We start from the raw sequence: 19,580 nt of genomic DNA, 5'->3' as shown, positions 1-19,580 counted from the left end.
TATTCATTTTTTTTAAATCTCACCTTTTCATAGATTTGCAAAATCTTATTTAAGCTATCACCACTCCAAATGCAACTTGCTCTTGCGGTTGGGCTGCCAATTTACTTTCAAAGTCCTACTCGGTAGATAGTTACAAAATAATCAGACACAAACACACAAAAGTCAGTCAGACAACGAAGTAAAATGGAGTAAAAACTATATTTCATTTGTTGCTTATATATACAAACATCTGTATCATGATCTGTGTGCACATAATTATTATTATCAAGTTTCACAAGACTGTCGTTATCAGCACCTTATTCTCTTCATATCTATCATGAATCTACAGAGTGTGTCCATACAGCTGCTGCTTTGTTACATCTTCATAAAATCAGGTTACGACTCGACTTGATTGGGTTCATTTTTATTATACCTTGCTATGAAACTTCCACTAAGAATTACACATAAAGTGTGTGATTACACACAGTATGGACAGATTACACATAGTATGGACAGTAACATGTGGCCATTTAGTCATGATTTAGAAGTCCACTGCATGGACACGGCCTTGCATGGTCAGCCAATAGTGTCATCCGTACTATACATCTATCCATATGAATTGAGCACATACTATTTCTGTTTGTTCCTGTCTATGTCGTGCTAATACCCCTGTCTTGTAAACTAATACTGGCCTGCAACATGGCTGTATTTCAAATATCGAGGGTATCGAGGCACAAGTTTAAACAAGATAAAATATATATGCCAATACCCACATACATGTACAGTTAACAAGTGTGATCAAATTAATAAGTTTGTGCAGTATAATACTTATTGATGATGAGCATTCAATGTGCTTATTCAAGAAAACAACGATGGGATGGTAATGTAGACTAATCATGAACAGATGTATGGTTTCATGCCTTGTTCCTTAAACATTACAGATTTAAAAAATAACAATTATTGTGATAGTCAAATTATACAATTCTTTGGTGATTTTTGATAAAAATAAAATATACAATTCTTTGGTAATTTTTTTAGGTCCTCATTTTGATGGAATGTTTATACAACATTTAAGGCAAAGTAAAGAGCATAAAATAATCATTAAAAAAAAAATCATCATAAAAAGGGCATACATGTACTTGCCCACAACCTATGTATACTTCAAACAGGAAATGACTCCCAAGATTGACCCTTACAAACAGGTTCCACTTTCAAACAAACATCGTTACAGTCTCTGAAGTGACCAGTCTACACAGGTGGCCAAACATATATTATTGGTCAAACAAATATCATTGGTCAAACACCTATTATTCATCAAACACAGACACTAACTTGAATCTGATACTACTGAAAGACAGTCCCCACTAAGTCCAAGAAGATTCAACAGTATGCAGAATTTCTACAGAACTACCATTTTGATACAAAGTGTATATCCTAAGTTGCTTCCATGATTAAAACAAACAAACAGACAAACAATCTAATGAACTGTTAAAAAAAAATGTGATAAAATCTTATTCTCTATACATCGATATGCAAAATATGATAAAAGTGAATGCATGGTACAAACCATACAAATTTAAATCAGTGGCACCTTTTCATGCACCATTAAACAAATTGATAAATGTATAGTATATGGCATGCACATACGAAAAAATACACATTTTATTGAAAAACATAGTGTTGACTTAACACAAAGCATGTGACAGTTAAGCCCTGAAGAGAGTTTTAAAACACTGAAATAAGGAAAAAAACATAATCACATTTGTAAAAGAACACATGCATAGTTTTTATAAAAATATCTTGTGACTCCTGACTCCTTCAGAAACACACACCATAATAGCACAATGCACATGTACACATGCACATGTACTATGTACACAGTAAAGGTAGTGAAGTTTTCTAAAGCAAGACAGAACTATTTCTATAAATAGATTTACAAATAAAAGCAAGATGAAATAAGTATGATTAAAAACCTTAAAAAACGTCCACATGACCATACATTTGGCCCTCTGACTATGAACTACAAATAAATCTGCATGTTTCAAAACTTTATTTTCTTGTGTTTCTTTTTCAAATCTCTTGAATAACATATACAAGCAAATCTAACATCTTATTCATATTATGTCATACGAATCATTACACTCTTTGCCTTCATCTGCTTCAATAATAGTATTGAATAATGGGGTAATAGTATATTTGTAAAGCGCTTAGAGACATTTGTATTAAGCGCTACATAAAATTTGAATATTTTTATTATTATTATCATTAATTGACAATCCTAGGAATTGTTCTTTACAGCCAAGAGTCTAATTTCATTTGCAAAATTCTTCAGCCTAATGAAGTATGAATTATGAAACAACCCCAGGAGAAAGAGAGAAAGAGAGAAAGAGAGAGAAAGAGAGATAGGGAGGGAGGGAGGGAGAGGGAGAGTGAGTGAGTGTAATAGAGAGATATAGAGTGAGAGTAAGAGCAATAAATAGAAAGGGGAGAAAGGAGAAGAAAGAAAAAATAATTGTAGGGTTGTCATCTATGGTTATGAATGGTACTTTTAATCTAAAAATGCTTTGTGAAATGTGGGAGTCAGGGGTGGGTGGGGTGGGATAAAAAAAATCCTGAGCACAACACGCATTGATCCCCTCTTGTGATGAAGTAGCACATAATGTATCAAACAAAAGACATGCTGAGTAAACTATACTAGATGCAATGTCCATGGGACATCTCTTAATAACAACAGAAACCGATTGAAGATACAGACATCACTATACATACCATGTGCACCTTAGGAATTGAATTACATTAGAAGCAGCCAAGTCAAGTGTATCGCAGCTGAACAATGCAAAGTTATTGAAGACCTTCAAAATAAGTTACCAGTGCCCTGTCTTACAAAGACTTGATATTAATCGTAACTATGAACATAAGAGATTGCAAACTTGCGATTGATTAGAGGACACCTGGTTAAAGGGATACATCACATTTATTAGAAGGAGTTGCATATCATCGATCAGTCCTCTCCATCACTCTTCTCTTTACCCTCCACAGTACCTCTCCTCTGCCTCACCACCTGTTCCCCTTTGTCTCCCTCTCCAACTCCCTCGACTCTCCTCGCTCCATCCGTCTCCCTCTGAGCTCCACCTTCTGCTCCTGCTGCTGGGAGACCGCCATCGTCTCCAGCATTGGCCACACCCTCTCTAGTGGGATCTCCTTGGTGGCTCCTGGCTCCTCCTTGTGGATCCTTCTGTGTTGCTCTGCCTGGATCCATCTTGCCTTCCTCCTCCTCCAGCTGCTCCAGGAGCTTAGGATCCTTGAGCTCTGGGCAGATCTCCAGGAGAGCCAGCTCCAGTACATTCTGCAAAACGGTGAGGAAACAAGAATGAGGATAGTTTCATGTATACATCTTGATCCTCCGTAGAAAGCTGTACAGACATTGATGTGCAACATGTTAAAGTTACCTGACTCGGTAACATTGCCTCAGGTTCTGAAACAAAATCCTGGATTTAGCTCATGCTGCAAGTCATTATAATAAACCTTTAGGTCAGTCAGGAATCCAATGACTTTTACAAGCCGATTCGCCTGTCTGATTATCATGATATTTATGATTGGAAATCAAAATTTCATTTTTCGTTCCTAATGGTTTTCATAACACTACAGTCTACTGGGAAAAATGAGTATGGTAAAACCGGTCACTCAAAGATTTTTACTCTTTTGAAGCGCAATTTTTTTAGGGCTTCAATATTACACCATATCACAGACACTGATAACATGTAGGGCCATGCATCTCAGATTCAACATTGTTAAACGATGCCTTTAAGATTAGAAGACAGAAAGAAATTATCCATGCACGCAAACAAAAGAAATGTACCGGTCGATGGCCAAGCCCTATTAGTGCTTCAGCGCGCATACGTGGGAGAGATCCAGTGCAAATAGTATGCATGGGAGCCAGAAGCGGTTTGGCTCTTGAAAGTTCCAAAAGAGGACTGGAAACTAAAACACAGCTCGGGTATATTAAAGCAATAAAAATTCATATAAACAATTCACATGAAATCTCAATAATGTAATCATTACAAATCCAAAACAAACCCTCTCCCCCTCCTGCCCCCCTCCCCTTTCCATAAGCAAATGGCCATATAAGCAAAAGGTATACTGAAGGGACCTATCTACAAACATCAGGAACTCACATAAAAGATGTGCTTCGTGGTCCTGGTGTCCTGAAGGGCGTCAAAGATTTTGATGGCTCCCAGCCGACTGTTCCGCTTCCCCAGGAGATTCTGAAGAAAATCTGCAAGGCAATATGGGGGACAAAATCTGTTGAATCAAACTTCTATTCATCCATCACTGTACATATGTAAATAGTAAAATACCAATTACCTTGTGTAATTTTTGTCAAGGTACAGAAAAACAAAACAAAAACCGGAAGAAATGTCTTCTGTATACCAGGACTATGGAAGAAGTATAATGTACAAAACTTACAATTGATGTTCGAGTGTCAACTTTTGTTTCATTGAAAAAGTTGGTATGAAATAATTTCTATGGGAAACTCCTAGTTTTATTGCAGAAAAAAAGAGCTATTCATAATTTTCAAAATAAACATTACAACATGCATACAATTGTATTCTTTATCAGAATTTGATGCCCAAACCACAGAAAAGGGTTACAGTTCTAATTGTTGTGACTATCATTACAGCATTCACTAATGCACTGCTATTAAGCCATATTGTTCTAGCAGTTACCAATGGTTATTGACAATCTGGAAGAATGGAGATGGTGGTGCAAAGACTGTGCGGCTTGATCCTAGGGGGTGATATCATGAAACAAGCCAGAATTCTTTTGCATGCATAAAACTTGAAATAGTTTTGCAGATTTGCAAAAGTTTCAAGCTGCCAAATGATTGAGGTACAACAATGAATTTTCCCACTCTTGGAAGTTTTGGGCCCCCTACAGGGGCATGAACAATTCTTTAACAATTAATGAAAGTTACAAGGACCTTGTGGCAGATTAACCATGTGCTAAAGTGATCCAATAGAGTCTACTACTACTGTTTCAGGGGGGTGTTTCACAAAGACTAAGATGGACTGAAAGCACACTTACATATGACAGGCAGTTGATGTCACTAGTTGCTCAAATAATCATTCTCTGAAAGAATGTGCATATTTAAGTAATTTTATGTTTCCTTCAGCAATGAAATTTAAAAATGTGTACATTCTGTTGATTTGCAAGCATGAATTGCACTTCCCTTGAGCTTCTAATGTTATGAAGGTGAGAGCATGCAGTGGCATTACCGGCCTGCCATTTCAGTCATTTTTAGTCTCTGTGAAACACCCCCAGGTCACGTAATTTTACAGTTCAACATTATTTACCTGGCAGATTCTGCAGGAATTTTTCCCTGGCCTCCTTCTGCGTGGCCCTCTGCTCCTCCAGACTCGGGGGTTGCTGGGGCGGGGCCAGCACCCCTTCGGGCCACATGGAATCCTTGAAGTACCTGATGTAGAAGAGGATCATGGACTCCGATGTCAGCCAGTCTACCGTATCCCTCAGCTGCCTGCAATGGGTGGAACAAGTTTTAGGGGTGTCGTTGCTTTAAAGCCACACTGTCCTACTAGTAGCTACTTGCTCCCTCTATATAGAAAACAATGCCTAACTGGTGACCATCGGTCCCCCAAGATCCTCTTTTTCTTATGTTAGTTGAGAGCTGAGTTGATGAGATAACCACCTGTCCAGTGACCTTGAAGTGTGATCTAATCCCTCCTATAAACTAGTACAGATAAGCTTTAAAAGTGTACTCAGTTGGTGTTATTGTCCTCTATGAAATTAATAGTAGAATCTATATATTTGGTTTATCAAATCATCTCTAGTAGTGGATATGTCAAGCAAAGCATGCTTGGACGGAAATGGAATGTGTCTACATGTATAAATGTACATCTTGTTAAAGAGGAAGTCCACCCCGATATCAAGTTGGTTTTAAACAAAGCAGAAAAAAAGAAAGAAACAAATTTGTGGAAGTTTGAGCAATATCAGATTAAAAATAGAAAAGTTATGAATTTTTGAAGTTGTCAACAGTGGAGCACAAACTGGCAAGACTGTGACCTATCTTACGAGCTCCCCTTCACTTTGCTCTGAACAGAAACTTTCATTTTTTTTTTTCATTTTTTTTTTTTTTTACTAATCATTGCCATACAGAACTAGGTCCTTGTTTCATAAAACTTTTTATCAATACCAAATGCTAAATTTCTATGGCAAATTTGATCTCAGCCAATCAAAAGCCATGATTTCTGTAGCTTATAACAGTCACTGCAACCTGTTACTGATAACAAGTTTTGTGAAATGGGGCCTGGGAACTCACTTGTTGATGCTTCTTCCAAAGGTGGCCTGAACGAAGACGATGAGGGTCCGTCTCAGCCATCGGAACATCCCGTGGAGCTCAAAGATCTCACTGATCAAGCTGTAGAAAGGCTCTGCAATGGAATCTTTCCTGTCTTGAGCGCTGCAACACAAAGGAAAGGAAAAGATTCAGAAATACCGGTAGGTGCATTATCATTTTGAAAGTATTACAGGTTTAGATGCCAAAAATGTGCAAAGAACACCACACATTTTCTGGGAACAAATTATAATATGTTGTGAAGTTTATGTAGATGTGAGTGTTTATGAGAGTGTCCAAGGTACAGGAGTGAGTATAGGAGCGTGTATAGGAATGAGAGCGTGTAAGAGCAAAGGGCCTGCTTGCTCATCCTTTGACCTACTCTTGTGTCACCTCACAAAATATATTTTAAACGTGAATTAATTTGCCTATTATTGCCTTAGTCATATTAGTTATGAACTTTATTATGAATTTTGTTATATACTGTATATTATACTTTGTGATAATGTCAACCACATTTGTATGTATTATAATTCATTGCCAATGTAAATTGTTCATAATTCAGCCATCTGGCTGCGAAGTGCAATCAATAAAACCTTTTCAATCTCAATCTCAATCTCAATACTGCTAGACAAGAAAGTGACAAATATAATAAAGATTTCACTGATCGAGCTACATGTATGTTGTGTAGATTCAGGAATAGGTGCATTGTACTTTTGAAATTTTTACAGGTCAAGCCTTTCATTTCAACCAGTGTGCAAAGAACACCACACCTTTTCTGGGAACAAATTGTATGTTGTAAAGTTTATACTGCTAGGCAAGGTAACACTTATATAATTGTATAACAGACCCTAATAAGAGATAAGACATCACAAATCAATAAAATATAATTAATCTTAGTTTCAGATTTGAAAGTGTTTTCAGATTATGTATAAGAGTTGTTTAATAACAAAAAGCAATATCATCTTTTTTTTAATGTTTATCCAATGTTTACTGGTTCAAAATATATATCTTTTAAGATATACATCAAATATCTTTTAACGATTGAAGCCTAGAGTAGATGTCTCTCCAGCAAATAACAGATCACCATATTACAAGTCATCTGCAAAAAGCCAGAAGGGCTTTAGTGTTGTGATAAAGCATGCTATAAGAGCTAACACCCTTCTGGCTCTCAGCAGACGAGACACAGTATTCACATCTATCCATAAAACACTTACGTCTCCTCTTCAGTATCACTATCTCCTAGATTAGATCTGTCGTCTTCTGTTTGGGATATCTTGAAGATACTGGCCAATGAGAAACCACCTTTCTTTACCTCTTGGCTACAGACAAAAATATATTGTATAACACAATGACACAATGTAGAAAACTAAATTTTCATGAAATACTATAGAAATTATTATTCACTTTCTACCCCTTCAGTAATAAGATCATTTCTATCATTCTGAAAATTCTGAAATCCCTATATAAATGTAATATCATTGTTTTTTTTATGATATACCGGTAAGAAATATTATATGGTCTTACTCAAGATACTTTTTCTTAAAAACCTGAATCAGATGGGGAAAATATACCTATTTAGTCTTAAATGTACAATGACATAAGATATAAAAAAATCTTAATGAATTCAATGTTACTCAATTTTCTCCAATATTTTCCCCTCGTATTTCAAAACAGCATTTTATCACTGTGACAGCAGTTTCTACATAATCTATGTATAACATAACATATAGTGTATAACATAAACTTATGTATTCCAAACAAATAGATACTACAGTATAAATGTCATTGAGAGGCATACACAAATACAGTATGTAGCAAAAATCTATACAATATATCTATATTACATAAAATAGTTATCACAGGTAACGTTTTCATGTTTGAACAGGAGGTAGATGGGTGAATTATGTACAAAAGTTACTGTTACTTTTGATATTTTGTGAGGATCATTTGAACAAGCCATTTATGTGCTTATCATGATCCTCCCTCTTCAGATATCTTATTATCTATGTTTGTATTTTGGAGATTATATAATACTGTTTTTTTCTTGACGTGGAAAAAAGTAAATGAAATGTGGAAGAAAGAAAAGGACGCTTACACAGGAGTATCGATCAAGATGTTTGGTTTGGGGATGAGGAACGAGTAGAGCGCTTCACTGTGTCTCAAGGTAGCATCTCCTAGTATAGCCTGGATGGAGGTTGACACACAAAATCACACAATGATCATCTACTTATAACCTTTATAACACAAATACAGGCATTAAACATGATACATGTTGTGGTTAAGTGGTTCATTCGCTTGACTCTCAATCCTAAGGTTGAGGGTTTGAATCCCAGCCCGGCACTGATGTTCTCTGGCAAGACATTAATCCACATTTGTCACTATTAACCCAGGTGTAAATGAGTACCTGGCAAAATAGTTGAAGGGCCCTCATGAATAACATGGTCTGTCACACTTGGCACTCCTGATAGTCTACTGTTATAACTCCGGCTTTAGCATGGCTACTGTTAGGGGGTGGTCTAGCATATCAAGGAATTGATTCCTTGAAAATAGATCATTCAAATGAGAGCTTACAGCTTGAAGTTTGATCTTTATTTTATGTACTGAGAGGACAGAGTTTGCAAGAATTTGACAACATATCAACCACTGTAAATTTCAAGTACATTAGCATAGCCCTTCATGTATAGTATACTTTCAGTTTATGAATTCTAGAAATACTTTATATTGTTCTTAAAAACCCAACTCTAGAATGATTCTCCACTTTTATCCAATATACTTTTCTTTTCTTGATTTCCTTTTCTATAGAAGAGCACTTGTAGAAATTCAGATATCACACAGGGTGGTTACTGACAGGTGGCTATCTCGTCAACTCAGCTCTCAACTAACATAAGAAAGAGAGGATCATGGGGGACCAATGGTCACCGATAACGCATTGTTTTCTATATAGAGGGAGCAAGTAGCTACAAGTAGTACAGTGGGGTTTTAATGTCATACTCACAGTCAGATGTTTTTGGAGCTCATTTTTTGACCTCTCCAAGAACTCGTTCATGGTTTCCCTGTTGAATAGCTTCTTATTATTCTGTGGTAGCTTGACCTTAGCTAACCAGTGACTGCACTGTTGGGGGAGAAGAAATAAGAAAAATGGTCACTCTGGGTTGATTTCTTGACCATTCCAAGTTGTTGACCATACCGGTATGTAGTGTAATGCACAGTTCACACCGACGCCGAATGTCGCGCTTTAAATCGGCGATCTATTCGGCGTCATTTTTGTTTACTTTTCAAAAAATCTCACGATCTCCTCAGATATGTTATGCTCTGACATCTTAACAAAGCGTGTCAATTGGTGACAGAGCGTACAAAGTTGGGACGCCGCTTTGAACCAAGCTCTGTTAAACTCTGTTAAGCTTTCCTACGCTTTGAGCAAAACTTTGATAAGCTTTGTGACGCTTTGATAAGCTTTAATACACTCTCCCCGCTTTACGCAATTCGTGACAGATCGCCTCAAATTCTTAAACAGTTTAAAAATTTTTGGCGCTCTTGCCGAATGTCCCGAATTGCTCAAAGCTTTCTCACGCTCTATTACGGTCTTTACGCTTTAATTAAGCTTTGTTACGCTTTGCCGCCGCTTTGCTCGCCGATTTAATTCGCCATCAATTCGGCGTCGGTGTGAACTTAGCATAATACATGTAGGAAAATAATGATGATGATTCTGTACTTCCATCACCGCAATCACAGGCTTACAAATTACTTCTATTCAGGCATCTGATTATATGTGTGACATGACACATCATATTCGTGACCCACCCCCAGTAGATTTTACATCTTATTTATTATATTTCAATGCTTTCAATATAATAAGATGCCAACATTTCTGCTCACAAAAGTAGAACCTGAAAGTTGCAAAGCGGGCTAGCAAAGCTAACCTCTGGATATGTTGTGCCTGTAGTTCTGTTAAAAAATATATAAAGCAATTTCACAATCTGAAGTCAAATCATCATCCGCGTCCACGTCAGAGATTAACATAAACATATATGTAATACATCAAATAACAGGATTGGGGCAAAGAGTTAACAGTCAAACCTGCTTTAGTGACCACCTGTCTACAGAGACCACATTTCTTGTTTCCCTTGAAAAATGGTGTCTCATTGAAACATGTACTAAAGGAGCCTGTCTATGAAGACCACCTGTCTACAAAGACCACTTTATGTGTTTCCCTTGGGTGGTCGCTATAGATAGGTTTGACTCTACTAACAAAGAAATGTACACTACCGGAACGAAACACTTTGATCACTTAGGGCGCGTTCATGCTTGATTTTGACGGCCAGAATCAGGCATCTGTTACGCGTTTAGTTTAAAACACGATTGCGTTCATGCTCACTTTTGTAGAATCACCGAAAAACGGCGATCACGATCGCCGATCGTAAACTCACAAAAAGATGCGTTTACAATTTGTAAACGCGTTTAAATGGGGTCAACGCACTGACCTCTAGTGGGTCTACGTAGCATGCGCACACAGGTTTGCAAATCCAGCTGAAGGCCACCCAAGGAGAATTGCCTGGAGAAGTGAGCATGAACAGTGCACCGTGGAACTGCGATTACGATGAGCGTTTACGATGAGCGTTACAAATCGCTCATTCTGCCTTCAAAATCAAGCATGAACGCGCCTTTAGATGTACATGTTATTGGAAAAAGCCTACATGAGTGAGAGGAGATCTACATCATGATCCATACCTCTCTGAGTCTGTTCTGAAGATCGTGAAACTCTCCCAGCCTTCTTGATACCACCCAGCCAGACGTAGGGATTCTTGGATCGGTGGGATGCACAACGATCAGAAAATATATCTCAGATTTTCCATCAGCTATATCCTGGATCTGAAAACAAGTCGAAAAAAAGAAAAGGTTTGATAACTTTTGAGTACGAGCCCTATAAAACATGCCAGATGTATGAGTAGAAGGGCAGAAATGTCTGCACACACTGAATCCATTTTCTGTTCATTACTATATCGCATTTGATGCCAGGAATTTGAAAAAGGAAACTAAAGTTTAAAATTCTTAAATTGGCAACACATTGACAATTTCAAAATCGTTTCTTTTTAAAACAAAGTTGACCATTTGAAAATCTTTTTTATAACATTCTCACGCCAGTATATTGTTTTAGCGACATTGCAGTTTTTTCTAATAATGTAGCAAAGAAAGAAATGTATTATTGTTGCCAATTTGAAGAATATATGATCAATTTAGCCCTTAAAATAAATCCTGTCCTGAAAGGGTTAAGATGCTGTCCATAGAGCAACAGTCACAAGAGCATGAGACGGCACAACCAACAAGACATGCAGGTTCAGTTATCCACATATATCTAAGTATGGGTATGTGCCTTTTCAGTTGCACATAAGGGCCCTGTTTCATAAAACGTGTTATCTATAAAAACTGCTAAATTTCTATGACAAATCTGCTCTCAGCCAATCAGATGCCATGATTTCAGTAGCTTATAACAGTAGTTTGTGATTGTTATTGATAGGAAGTTTTATGAAACAGGGTCCTGCATGGGTCCATTGCATAAGGGGGGGGGCATTTCACAAAAATTGTCATCAGTGACAAATGACAATTTTTGTTATAAGCTACTGAAATCTTTGCTTCTGATTGGTTATCAACAGATTTGTCATTGATTTTTGTCCTTTGTCATTGAAAAAAGGCTTTGTGAAACGGGTCCCAGAACAGTCAGTAACTCAAATCTTACATCTGGGACGCAGACGTCCACCCTCCACTTATCAATATGTTCTGTCCAGAGGTCCGTCTGCTCGATGTAAAGCTCCACCCGTTTCTTCTGCAGTTTCAATTTCTCTATTTCGATCTCCAACAGTTGCTCCATCTACAATATTTACAATAAAAACAGAATATTTATATATTGCAATTTAAAATCCTCATGAAAAAATTCGCTATTTCGTTCTCTAATAGTTGCTCCATCTTCACAAAACAAAATAAAATGTAATACAGGTGTACTTATTAAAAATGTAAAATTCTCATTAAATTGTTTTAATTGTCCACTGATCAGTTCAGATCAGGGTTTACCAACTTTAGGTCACCTTCAGGCTGTGCTACTACTTATACATAAAGTGCATTAAATTGATGGCTTTAGAGAAGTAAATGTATTCATGCCCGTATCAGGAAACTTACCCCCTGGAAAACTAACCCCCAGGAAAATTAGCGCCTAGGACAATTAGCCCCCCCCCCCCCTCGGAAAAGTCCACCTTGATAATAAGTCAATTCTTATTTTTTTCGGGGGATACTTGTCCTCGTGGGGAGGGAGGGGGGGGGGTTGTCCTAGGGGGTGATTGTCCCGTTGATAATTGGCCAGGGGTGATTGGCCGGGGGTGATTGTCCAGAGGTAATTGTCCTAAGAACCATTCTACCAATGCATTGAAATAGCGATTATTATAAAATATTTCTTCAACCATCATAAGACCCTCGCTCTCACCTTGGAATCGACCCCATGCGTGCTCTTGAGATTAGCGAGTGCCTGTGACTTGTTGCTTAGCTTCTCCTCTATCCTCTGCAGAGTGCTCTCCACCGTGTTCCTCTGGTCAACCAGACTCTCAGAGGACTCCGAAGTCTCGTGGCTCGAGTTGGAGGAATCCTGAGGAATTGCAGACCAGGGGGGGTGTTTCACAAAACTTGTCATCAGTGACAAATTACAGTTTTTTTTATGAGCTACTGAAATCCTTGCTTCTGATTGGTTATCAGCAGATTTGTCACTGATTTTTGTCACTTGTCATTAAAAAAGGCAATTGTGAAACGGGCTCCAGGAAGAAGAAATACTTGTACATTTTCTTACCAATGTATAATAATGATAATAACTAAATGTCTTTGCATAACACACAGGCATAACTGCATGTCTCTATGCGCTTTACAGAACAGGGTACAGGAGTGGAAATGGTGCAATGGGTTCATAATTGTGAGATCTTATAACGTGCTAAACAGATATGTTTTAAAATTACCTCCAAACTTTTTGTATGTTTCTAAGGTGTTTCTAAGGTATTTCTAAGGTATTTCTTAGGTATTCCGGTAAGTTATTCCATAAAACAGTGGCTGCATATGGAAATCACAATTGCCACTATTCCCAATAAATCTACCTCAACCCTTCCTCCATGAAAACTTTACACACCTCTCTGAAGCTGCTTTGCAGCTCATCTCTGACTGAGGATGAGAAGTCCTCTGATTCCGTCTTTGGAGCAAGTTCGTCGCAGAGCTTGGCGTAGTGCTCACTCACGAGGAAGGTAGGGTAGTGTTCTTGGTCTAAAAGCTGATAGATCTTGTGCTGGGCATCGTAGAAAGCATTGGGTCCCTGGAGAAGTGATGATAAATAACAGCAATTGAAAATAATGGTAGTGAAAATATTAAGTGATGGAGATGGTGATGATGATGATTGTGATGGTGATGATGACGATTGTGATGATGATTGTGATGATGATGATGATGATGATGATGATGATGGTGATGATGGTGATGATGACAATGCTGTTGATAAGGAAGGCACATGTAGGGTAATGTTTATGGCCCAACAGCTGATAGATCTTGTGCTGGCATCGTGGAAAGTCAAGCATTTGGTCCCTCCAAGAATATGTCAAAAGTAAAATGAAAACAACATACTGTATCACACTGACTTTTGCTCAGGTGCTCATTGGGTGATCCAACACTTGCCTGGCAACTTCGGTCCAGATTTCATTTCGTCAAAGATATATTGTTAGGGATACGAATGGTAGGGCTAGGTTTAGGGTCCAGATGAGTCGGACTTGCGTTCCCTGTGGGCCCTTTTGCATGTGAGCACATATGTGTGCATCAAGGAGGGCTACTCACAAGTCATCTCTTAATTAACTGTGAGTGTATTCAAACTTGCAATATATTTGAAGCTCATAAACTGAAAAAAGTATAGCAACATTGAATCCCTAACACACAGAACAAAATATCTTATGATTGGTACACAATAAAGTAGTCAGTGCATTCACTTAATTGATTGATGTACACGTGTATATAGTAAAGGTTATTCCTTGTTACAGTTTATGCAGTCCAAACAAGCACATTCCTCAGAAAGAATAAACTTGTACATAGATGCTCACACTGAACATGTTAATATCTGGGAAGTGTATCAGTGAGTAGTGAAACTGAAGTGCTCTTCGATCCTTTGTATCTACTACAAACACAAGACCCCACTTTAACAAGGAAGGACAGATTTGTAGGCCCCAGATTACACCCCCCCCCCTCCATCCCCGCCTCTGTTTCTATGCAGTTATCCGTCACCTGGTAAGCTGTAGAACAAAAGACTGTGGAACAGAGGGCTAACAAAGCAGGTACTTTACAGGTGTGAGTAAATAAACAAGAAGTGTTAGTATGCTAATGATGGTGTGTATTTCATACAGTATATGTATATGTATAATTGAGGCATTACAGCTCTATGCTTCACGCTATTGAGTATATAGTAGAAATAATTTATTTATTTCTGATATTTTAAATATATATATATTTATTTTTTGGGGGGAGGGGGGGGGGGGGAGTGGACATTAGACCAGAACAGTCAGCCCGCTGCACGCTCGCTAATGAGCATATCGTGCGAGCGTTATCGTGCGATGGAAACAGCTCGATGAATAATATCCACAAACGAGAAGTTACGAGATCGTGCGAGAATACTGGAAGGGATGACGTAGACTCTATTTTCTCGCGCATGCTCAGTTTTTGAGCAGCCATGTTTGGGTAAGTCGATCTCCAGAAAAATTCCTTTCGAATGATATGAAATGTTGATATATTTCCGCAAAATTTACGGTTCTACAGCATCATGCAATGAAGCCTAATTTTGAGAAGTTTTCGTTCCTAGTTTTGTAACTAAAATTTCTTTTCGTGAACCTGACCCGTTCGAAACTAGAAAAAGATCATTTGATGTCGATATGTGTTCAGCAATGTCTGAAATTGCCAAATCTGTTGTCCAATTTGAGGTTCCTCATCAGGAAATTAGTGAATTCTGCTTCCCAAATTCACGAGAAAATCATGTTTTCACCGGAAATACGTACTTGAAGTTGGGTGAACTGGCGCGAAATGGTCTAAAAATAGTAAAACGCGCGAATGGGCGTAGTGCATACCGATCGTATAGTGTTGTCCCACATATAGATTTTCATGGAGTCTTCAGTGCAATTGTTGGCTCAAAGACCGAAACTATTTCATTTTCTGTTGAATTTCAGTTTCCTCATGTGTTCAGGCATCAAATGGGACTGGGATTATTAGTAATAACGTTTTTAGATTGAATTCCAAATAGGATTTGATCTAGACTTCTATTAAAAGTCAAGATGAGTCAATATGCTATTGCGTATTGACCAGTAGCACTGCACTGCATAGGCAGGATTGGAATAGATCTACATGAATAGTCGATACACTCGTAACACACAGAGATGCACACAATCATGCCGATGCGGCTGATCGGAAGTTTGACAGTGGACTCACAATTTGAATTTTTAAATAATTCTTTCTAACATCGGAAAGTTGAAAAAATTTTAATGCTATTTTATTTTAATGCTATGTAGGTGTCATCAATCGTCACTAAAGTACCGATTTTGAGTAAAATCAGTTGAGTTTTGTACAGTGGTGTTTGAAATGTTGAGAATCAATAGCACAGCTTTTAATATACAGCCAGGATAGTAATGCACATATATGTGTGGTCTAGACTCTAGTCAGTCTAGACTTACATGGCTGCATTAGCCATTACGACCTTGGCTGTGTATTAAAAGCTGTTCTTTTGAATCTCAACATTTCAAACACCACTGTACAAAACTCAACTGATTTCACTTAAAATCGGTACTTTAGTGACAATTGATGACACCTAAAGAGCAATAAAAAAATAAAAATTCAACTCACCGATGTTAGAAAAATAATTAAAAAATTCAAATCGCATGTCATACTGTCAAACTTGCCGATCAGCCACATCGTATTCATTGTGTGCATTTGTGTATATTGACTTTTACACAGACACATATTTCCCTAAATAAAAGTTAATGATAATCTGATTTGTGAAATGGGATTCCATGTTTTGCCCAGGGGTAGAGAACTAGTTCTTGCTAGCTTTTTTATTTGTTGAGGAAATCACTCTTGAATGTTTGATTTATTTCTTGTGTTCATTCTGTGTTAATTGTTTTGTTTTTGTTTTTTTGGTTCCAGGCGCTGAGATGTACACAGGCCCTCATAGAAGTTGTGACCCCTAGCCCTCCTCTTCCAATTGACCCCCCCCCCCCTGATCTTGACCTCAAGGATGCATCCTAGAAACAAGGTAAGTTGTGATTTAATTTATTCTATTCACATGGGAATTTGTTTCCCTAAATAGCAGTCAGTGAAACTATAAAAAAATACACTTACATGTATGTTCTCCCATAGAATACAGTAGTGATTTCTTACATGATAAGGAAATCTTGATGCATAACTGTTTAATGTCATGTAGATTACTTTGTATATTCAAACAACCTGCGTTGTTCATTCACTGTCTAATGTTGATAATTTTGTTCCAGGTGCGGAGCTGTACACAGTCCTTCCTACAACTTGTAGAAGATCCCGCACAGGCTTCACAACCAGACATGTGACCCCTAGCCCTCTTCCAACTGATCGCCCCCTTGATCTTGACCTCAAGATGCAACCTGGAAACAAAGTAACTTGTGATTTCATTTATTGCATTTACATGGAAATTTGTATCCCTAAAGAGCAGTCAGTGAAATTTCTGATTGGTGAAAAAAGTTCATTTATGTTCTCCCATAGGATAATATAGTAATTGCTCTCATTTCCTCTTCCAATACATGATTAGGAAATCTTGATGCATAACTGTTTAATGTCATGTAGATTGCTTTGTATATTAAAACAACCTGCGTTGTTCATTCACTGTCTAATGTTGATAATTTTGTTCCAGGTGCGGAGCTGTACACAGTCCTTCCTACAACTTGTAAAAGATCTCCCATAAGCTTCACAACCAGTCATGTGACCCCTAGCCCTCTTCCAACTGATCGCCCCCTTGATCTTGACCTCAAGATGCAACCTGGAAACAAAGTAAGTTGTGATTTCATTTATTTTATGTACATGGAAATTATAAAGTGCTTTCTCAAAGTAAATTCAAATTAAACTCATTTTGAATCACATTTTATTGTTTATTCTCGGAAAAAAACAAGATCCTGTTCATTAAAGTTACCATTTATTCAGTAATTATCTCCTCAATGAATGCTAACCACCATGGTAACATTATGGACTTCACGATAGCATGTTGTTTTGTGAATGTTGACATGACATGGGCGGAGCGAGGGACTGCACAACGGCTCAGCTGTCGACTTCCCTAGAGGGCAACATAGATTTCCCCAAATGGTGTCATTCTCGAGGGTAGTAGATGGCTGAGCTGTTTTCATGCATCGCAGCATCTCACTCCACCTGAGTGACATTATTAAATAGAAATCTTCTTCCTCAAGAACGAATAAGTGAATTCATTAAATAAAAATCTTCATTTTGTTTCCATTACTGGTATATAAACAGTGTTCCTAGGTTGTAATCTAACCAAAGCATTGTGAAAATACAGGAAAATTATTTTTATTTGAACTAATATTATTAATCTTGCTCCTTAACTTATGAATGTCAACCGTTTGTCAAGTAAACTTTTGAAGTTGCAAGATGATCAATTAACGTTTTAATGATATATTAAGTCAGTTTTTCTTTGACTCTTATCTTATTTTCAGATTAAGCATTGTGATTTTATCACCATGAGGGATGAAGTAGAAAATTCAGCCTGTACATCACATCAATCGTTCTTGCTGCTGGGGTGAAGGATAAGTTGGCTCCTTGGCCCCATTTATGTACTATGAAATCTAATGCCCTTGTAGCTATCATTACGGAACGTAATACCGATATCTAAATGACAGACTGTATTTGTAGTGGTTGCAGAAAAAAATATGTTAGAAAATTGAAAAACCCAAAAGACACGTAAAAAAGTGTCAACCGTTGTGTTGATAAATTATTAAGAGATTGTGAATGTGAATTAGAATAATTCAATGCTGCATTTTCTGAAGAATGCACTTCAATTCCACCTACTATACCTTTATGCATGAAACATAGATTTGAATTGGCACATTTTGAGCAATCTAGAAGTTATCGTTCCTGTTCTGTTTGTGAAGCATTACTGACTTCTGATGACAAAACATATACCTGTAAAGATATTCCTGAAAGTGAATTGAAAAGATTGGGTGATATAAATGAAGACTTTTCAGGAACACAAGGTCACCATATATGTAGACCATGCTACATGTATTGTATAAAGAAAAGTAGTGCTAGTAAAATGTCACTTAGAAGTATGGAAAATTCGCATCAGAGCCGTGTGCTTGCGTCAGATTCGGACGAAGACTTTTTACTTAAAATTCTAAATGTTTATTTGTATATATGTAGACTGTGTCTTGAGGATGGTTATTTTTATTCATAACTGTTTATGAATATTTTTCTGATCTTGTCTCAAAAAGATGTTGTGATGCGCTACAGTATGACCGTGTAAATAAAAGTCCATTATTTGTAAAGGATAAGATTATATACCAGTTCGGTGAGCTTTTGATCGTACATAGAGATGCTGGTAGGAGGGGAATATCTTTTTACAGTGCAGAGATGTCTCATGATTATGTTATACGTTCATGGCATATTTCAGTTTCTAAATTGAGATCATTACAAATTGACAAGAATAGTGCCCAAGATGTGCCCGATAGACCATCCTTTTCCTCACAGTTTAGTTCACCTTCAGAGGTGAACATGCAGTTCCGAAATGTTGTCAATAACGGAAATGAATTTCTCTGTAAACAGGCGAAATACTTTAGTTGGAATATTTAACTAATCCTTTATCTGTCACTGATTTTAACTTTGACAATGTATGTTGCTTCTACCGGTAGTGATCATGTTCACCTTGCAGCCTGTGTTCTTTCAGCATTTCTTTCTTTTGCTAAATATAGAAAACCACTTACCAGTATGTATTCATCACATGTATGAATGCAAACCAGTGTTATGCACAATACTCTTTATCTGATTTAATGCTCCATTTTGTTTGTATTACATATTATATTCTTTTTTGTTATAATAGTTTATGTTGCACACTTACCGTATTCCTTGTACAGTCTTCTAATATTATGGCAGAATGTAGCATGTACATACATGAGCAACTTAAGTTATTCGTGTTATAACATTATTCATTGTAACTTAGGATTTT

At 37.3% G+C, this 19,580-nt stretch overlaps 1 protein-coding gene and 1 long non-coding RNA gene across 2 annotated transcripts in view; one reads left to right on the top strand and one right to left on the bottom strand.

Moving 5' to 3' along the window:
* Positions 1-2,932: 2,932 nt before the first annotated feature.
* The window catches only part of LOC583205 (sorting nexin-25), a 34,234-nt gene continuing 17,586 nt past the window's right edge, over positions 2,933-19,580 (bottom strand). Inside the window, exons 13-23 of the mRNA XM_030980868.1 lie at positions 13,494-13,673; positions 12,807-12,965; positions 12,069-12,200; positions 11,063-11,203; positions 9,330-9,446; positions 8,430-8,518; positions 7,549-7,653; positions 6,317-6,457; positions 5,334-5,515; positions 4,155-4,255; positions 2,933-3,325 (exon numbers count right to left, since the gene is read on the bottom strand). Coding sequence (XP_030836728.1) covers positions 2,981-3,325; positions 4,155-4,255; positions 5,334-5,515; positions 6,317-6,457; positions 7,549-7,653; positions 8,430-8,518; positions 9,330-9,446; positions 11,063-11,203; positions 12,069-12,200; positions 12,807-12,965; positions 13,494-13,673 — 1,692 coding nt within the window. The 3' untranslated portion in view covers positions 2,933-2,980. The remainder of the gene's footprint in view (positions 3,326-4,154; positions 4,256-5,333; positions 5,516-6,316; positions 6,458-7,548; positions 7,654-8,429; positions 8,519-9,329; positions 9,447-11,062; positions 11,204-12,068; positions 12,201-12,806; positions 12,966-13,493; positions 13,674-19,580) is intronic.
* On the top strand, positions 14,896-18,328 carry LOC115922270. Its single transcript, XR_004063400.1, has 4 exons — positions 14,896-15,076; positions 16,529-16,637; positions 16,873-17,009; positions 18,076-18,328. It is a non-coding gene; the product is annotated as an uncharacterized LOC115922270 (long non-coding RNA).

This window comes from Strongylocentrotus purpuratus, unplaced genomic scaffold, assembly GCF_000002235.5.
Source record: "Strongylocentrotus purpuratus isolate Spur 01 unplaced genomic scaffold, Spur_5.0 spur5_scaffold_11, whole genome shotgun sequence".
In the NCBI taxonomy this organism is placed as follows: domain Eukaryota; kingdom Metazoa; phylum Echinodermata; class Echinoidea; order Camarodonta; family Strongylocentrotidae; genus Strongylocentrotus; species Strongylocentrotus purpuratus.
This window is presented reverse-complemented; position numbering and strand designations above follow the sequence as displayed.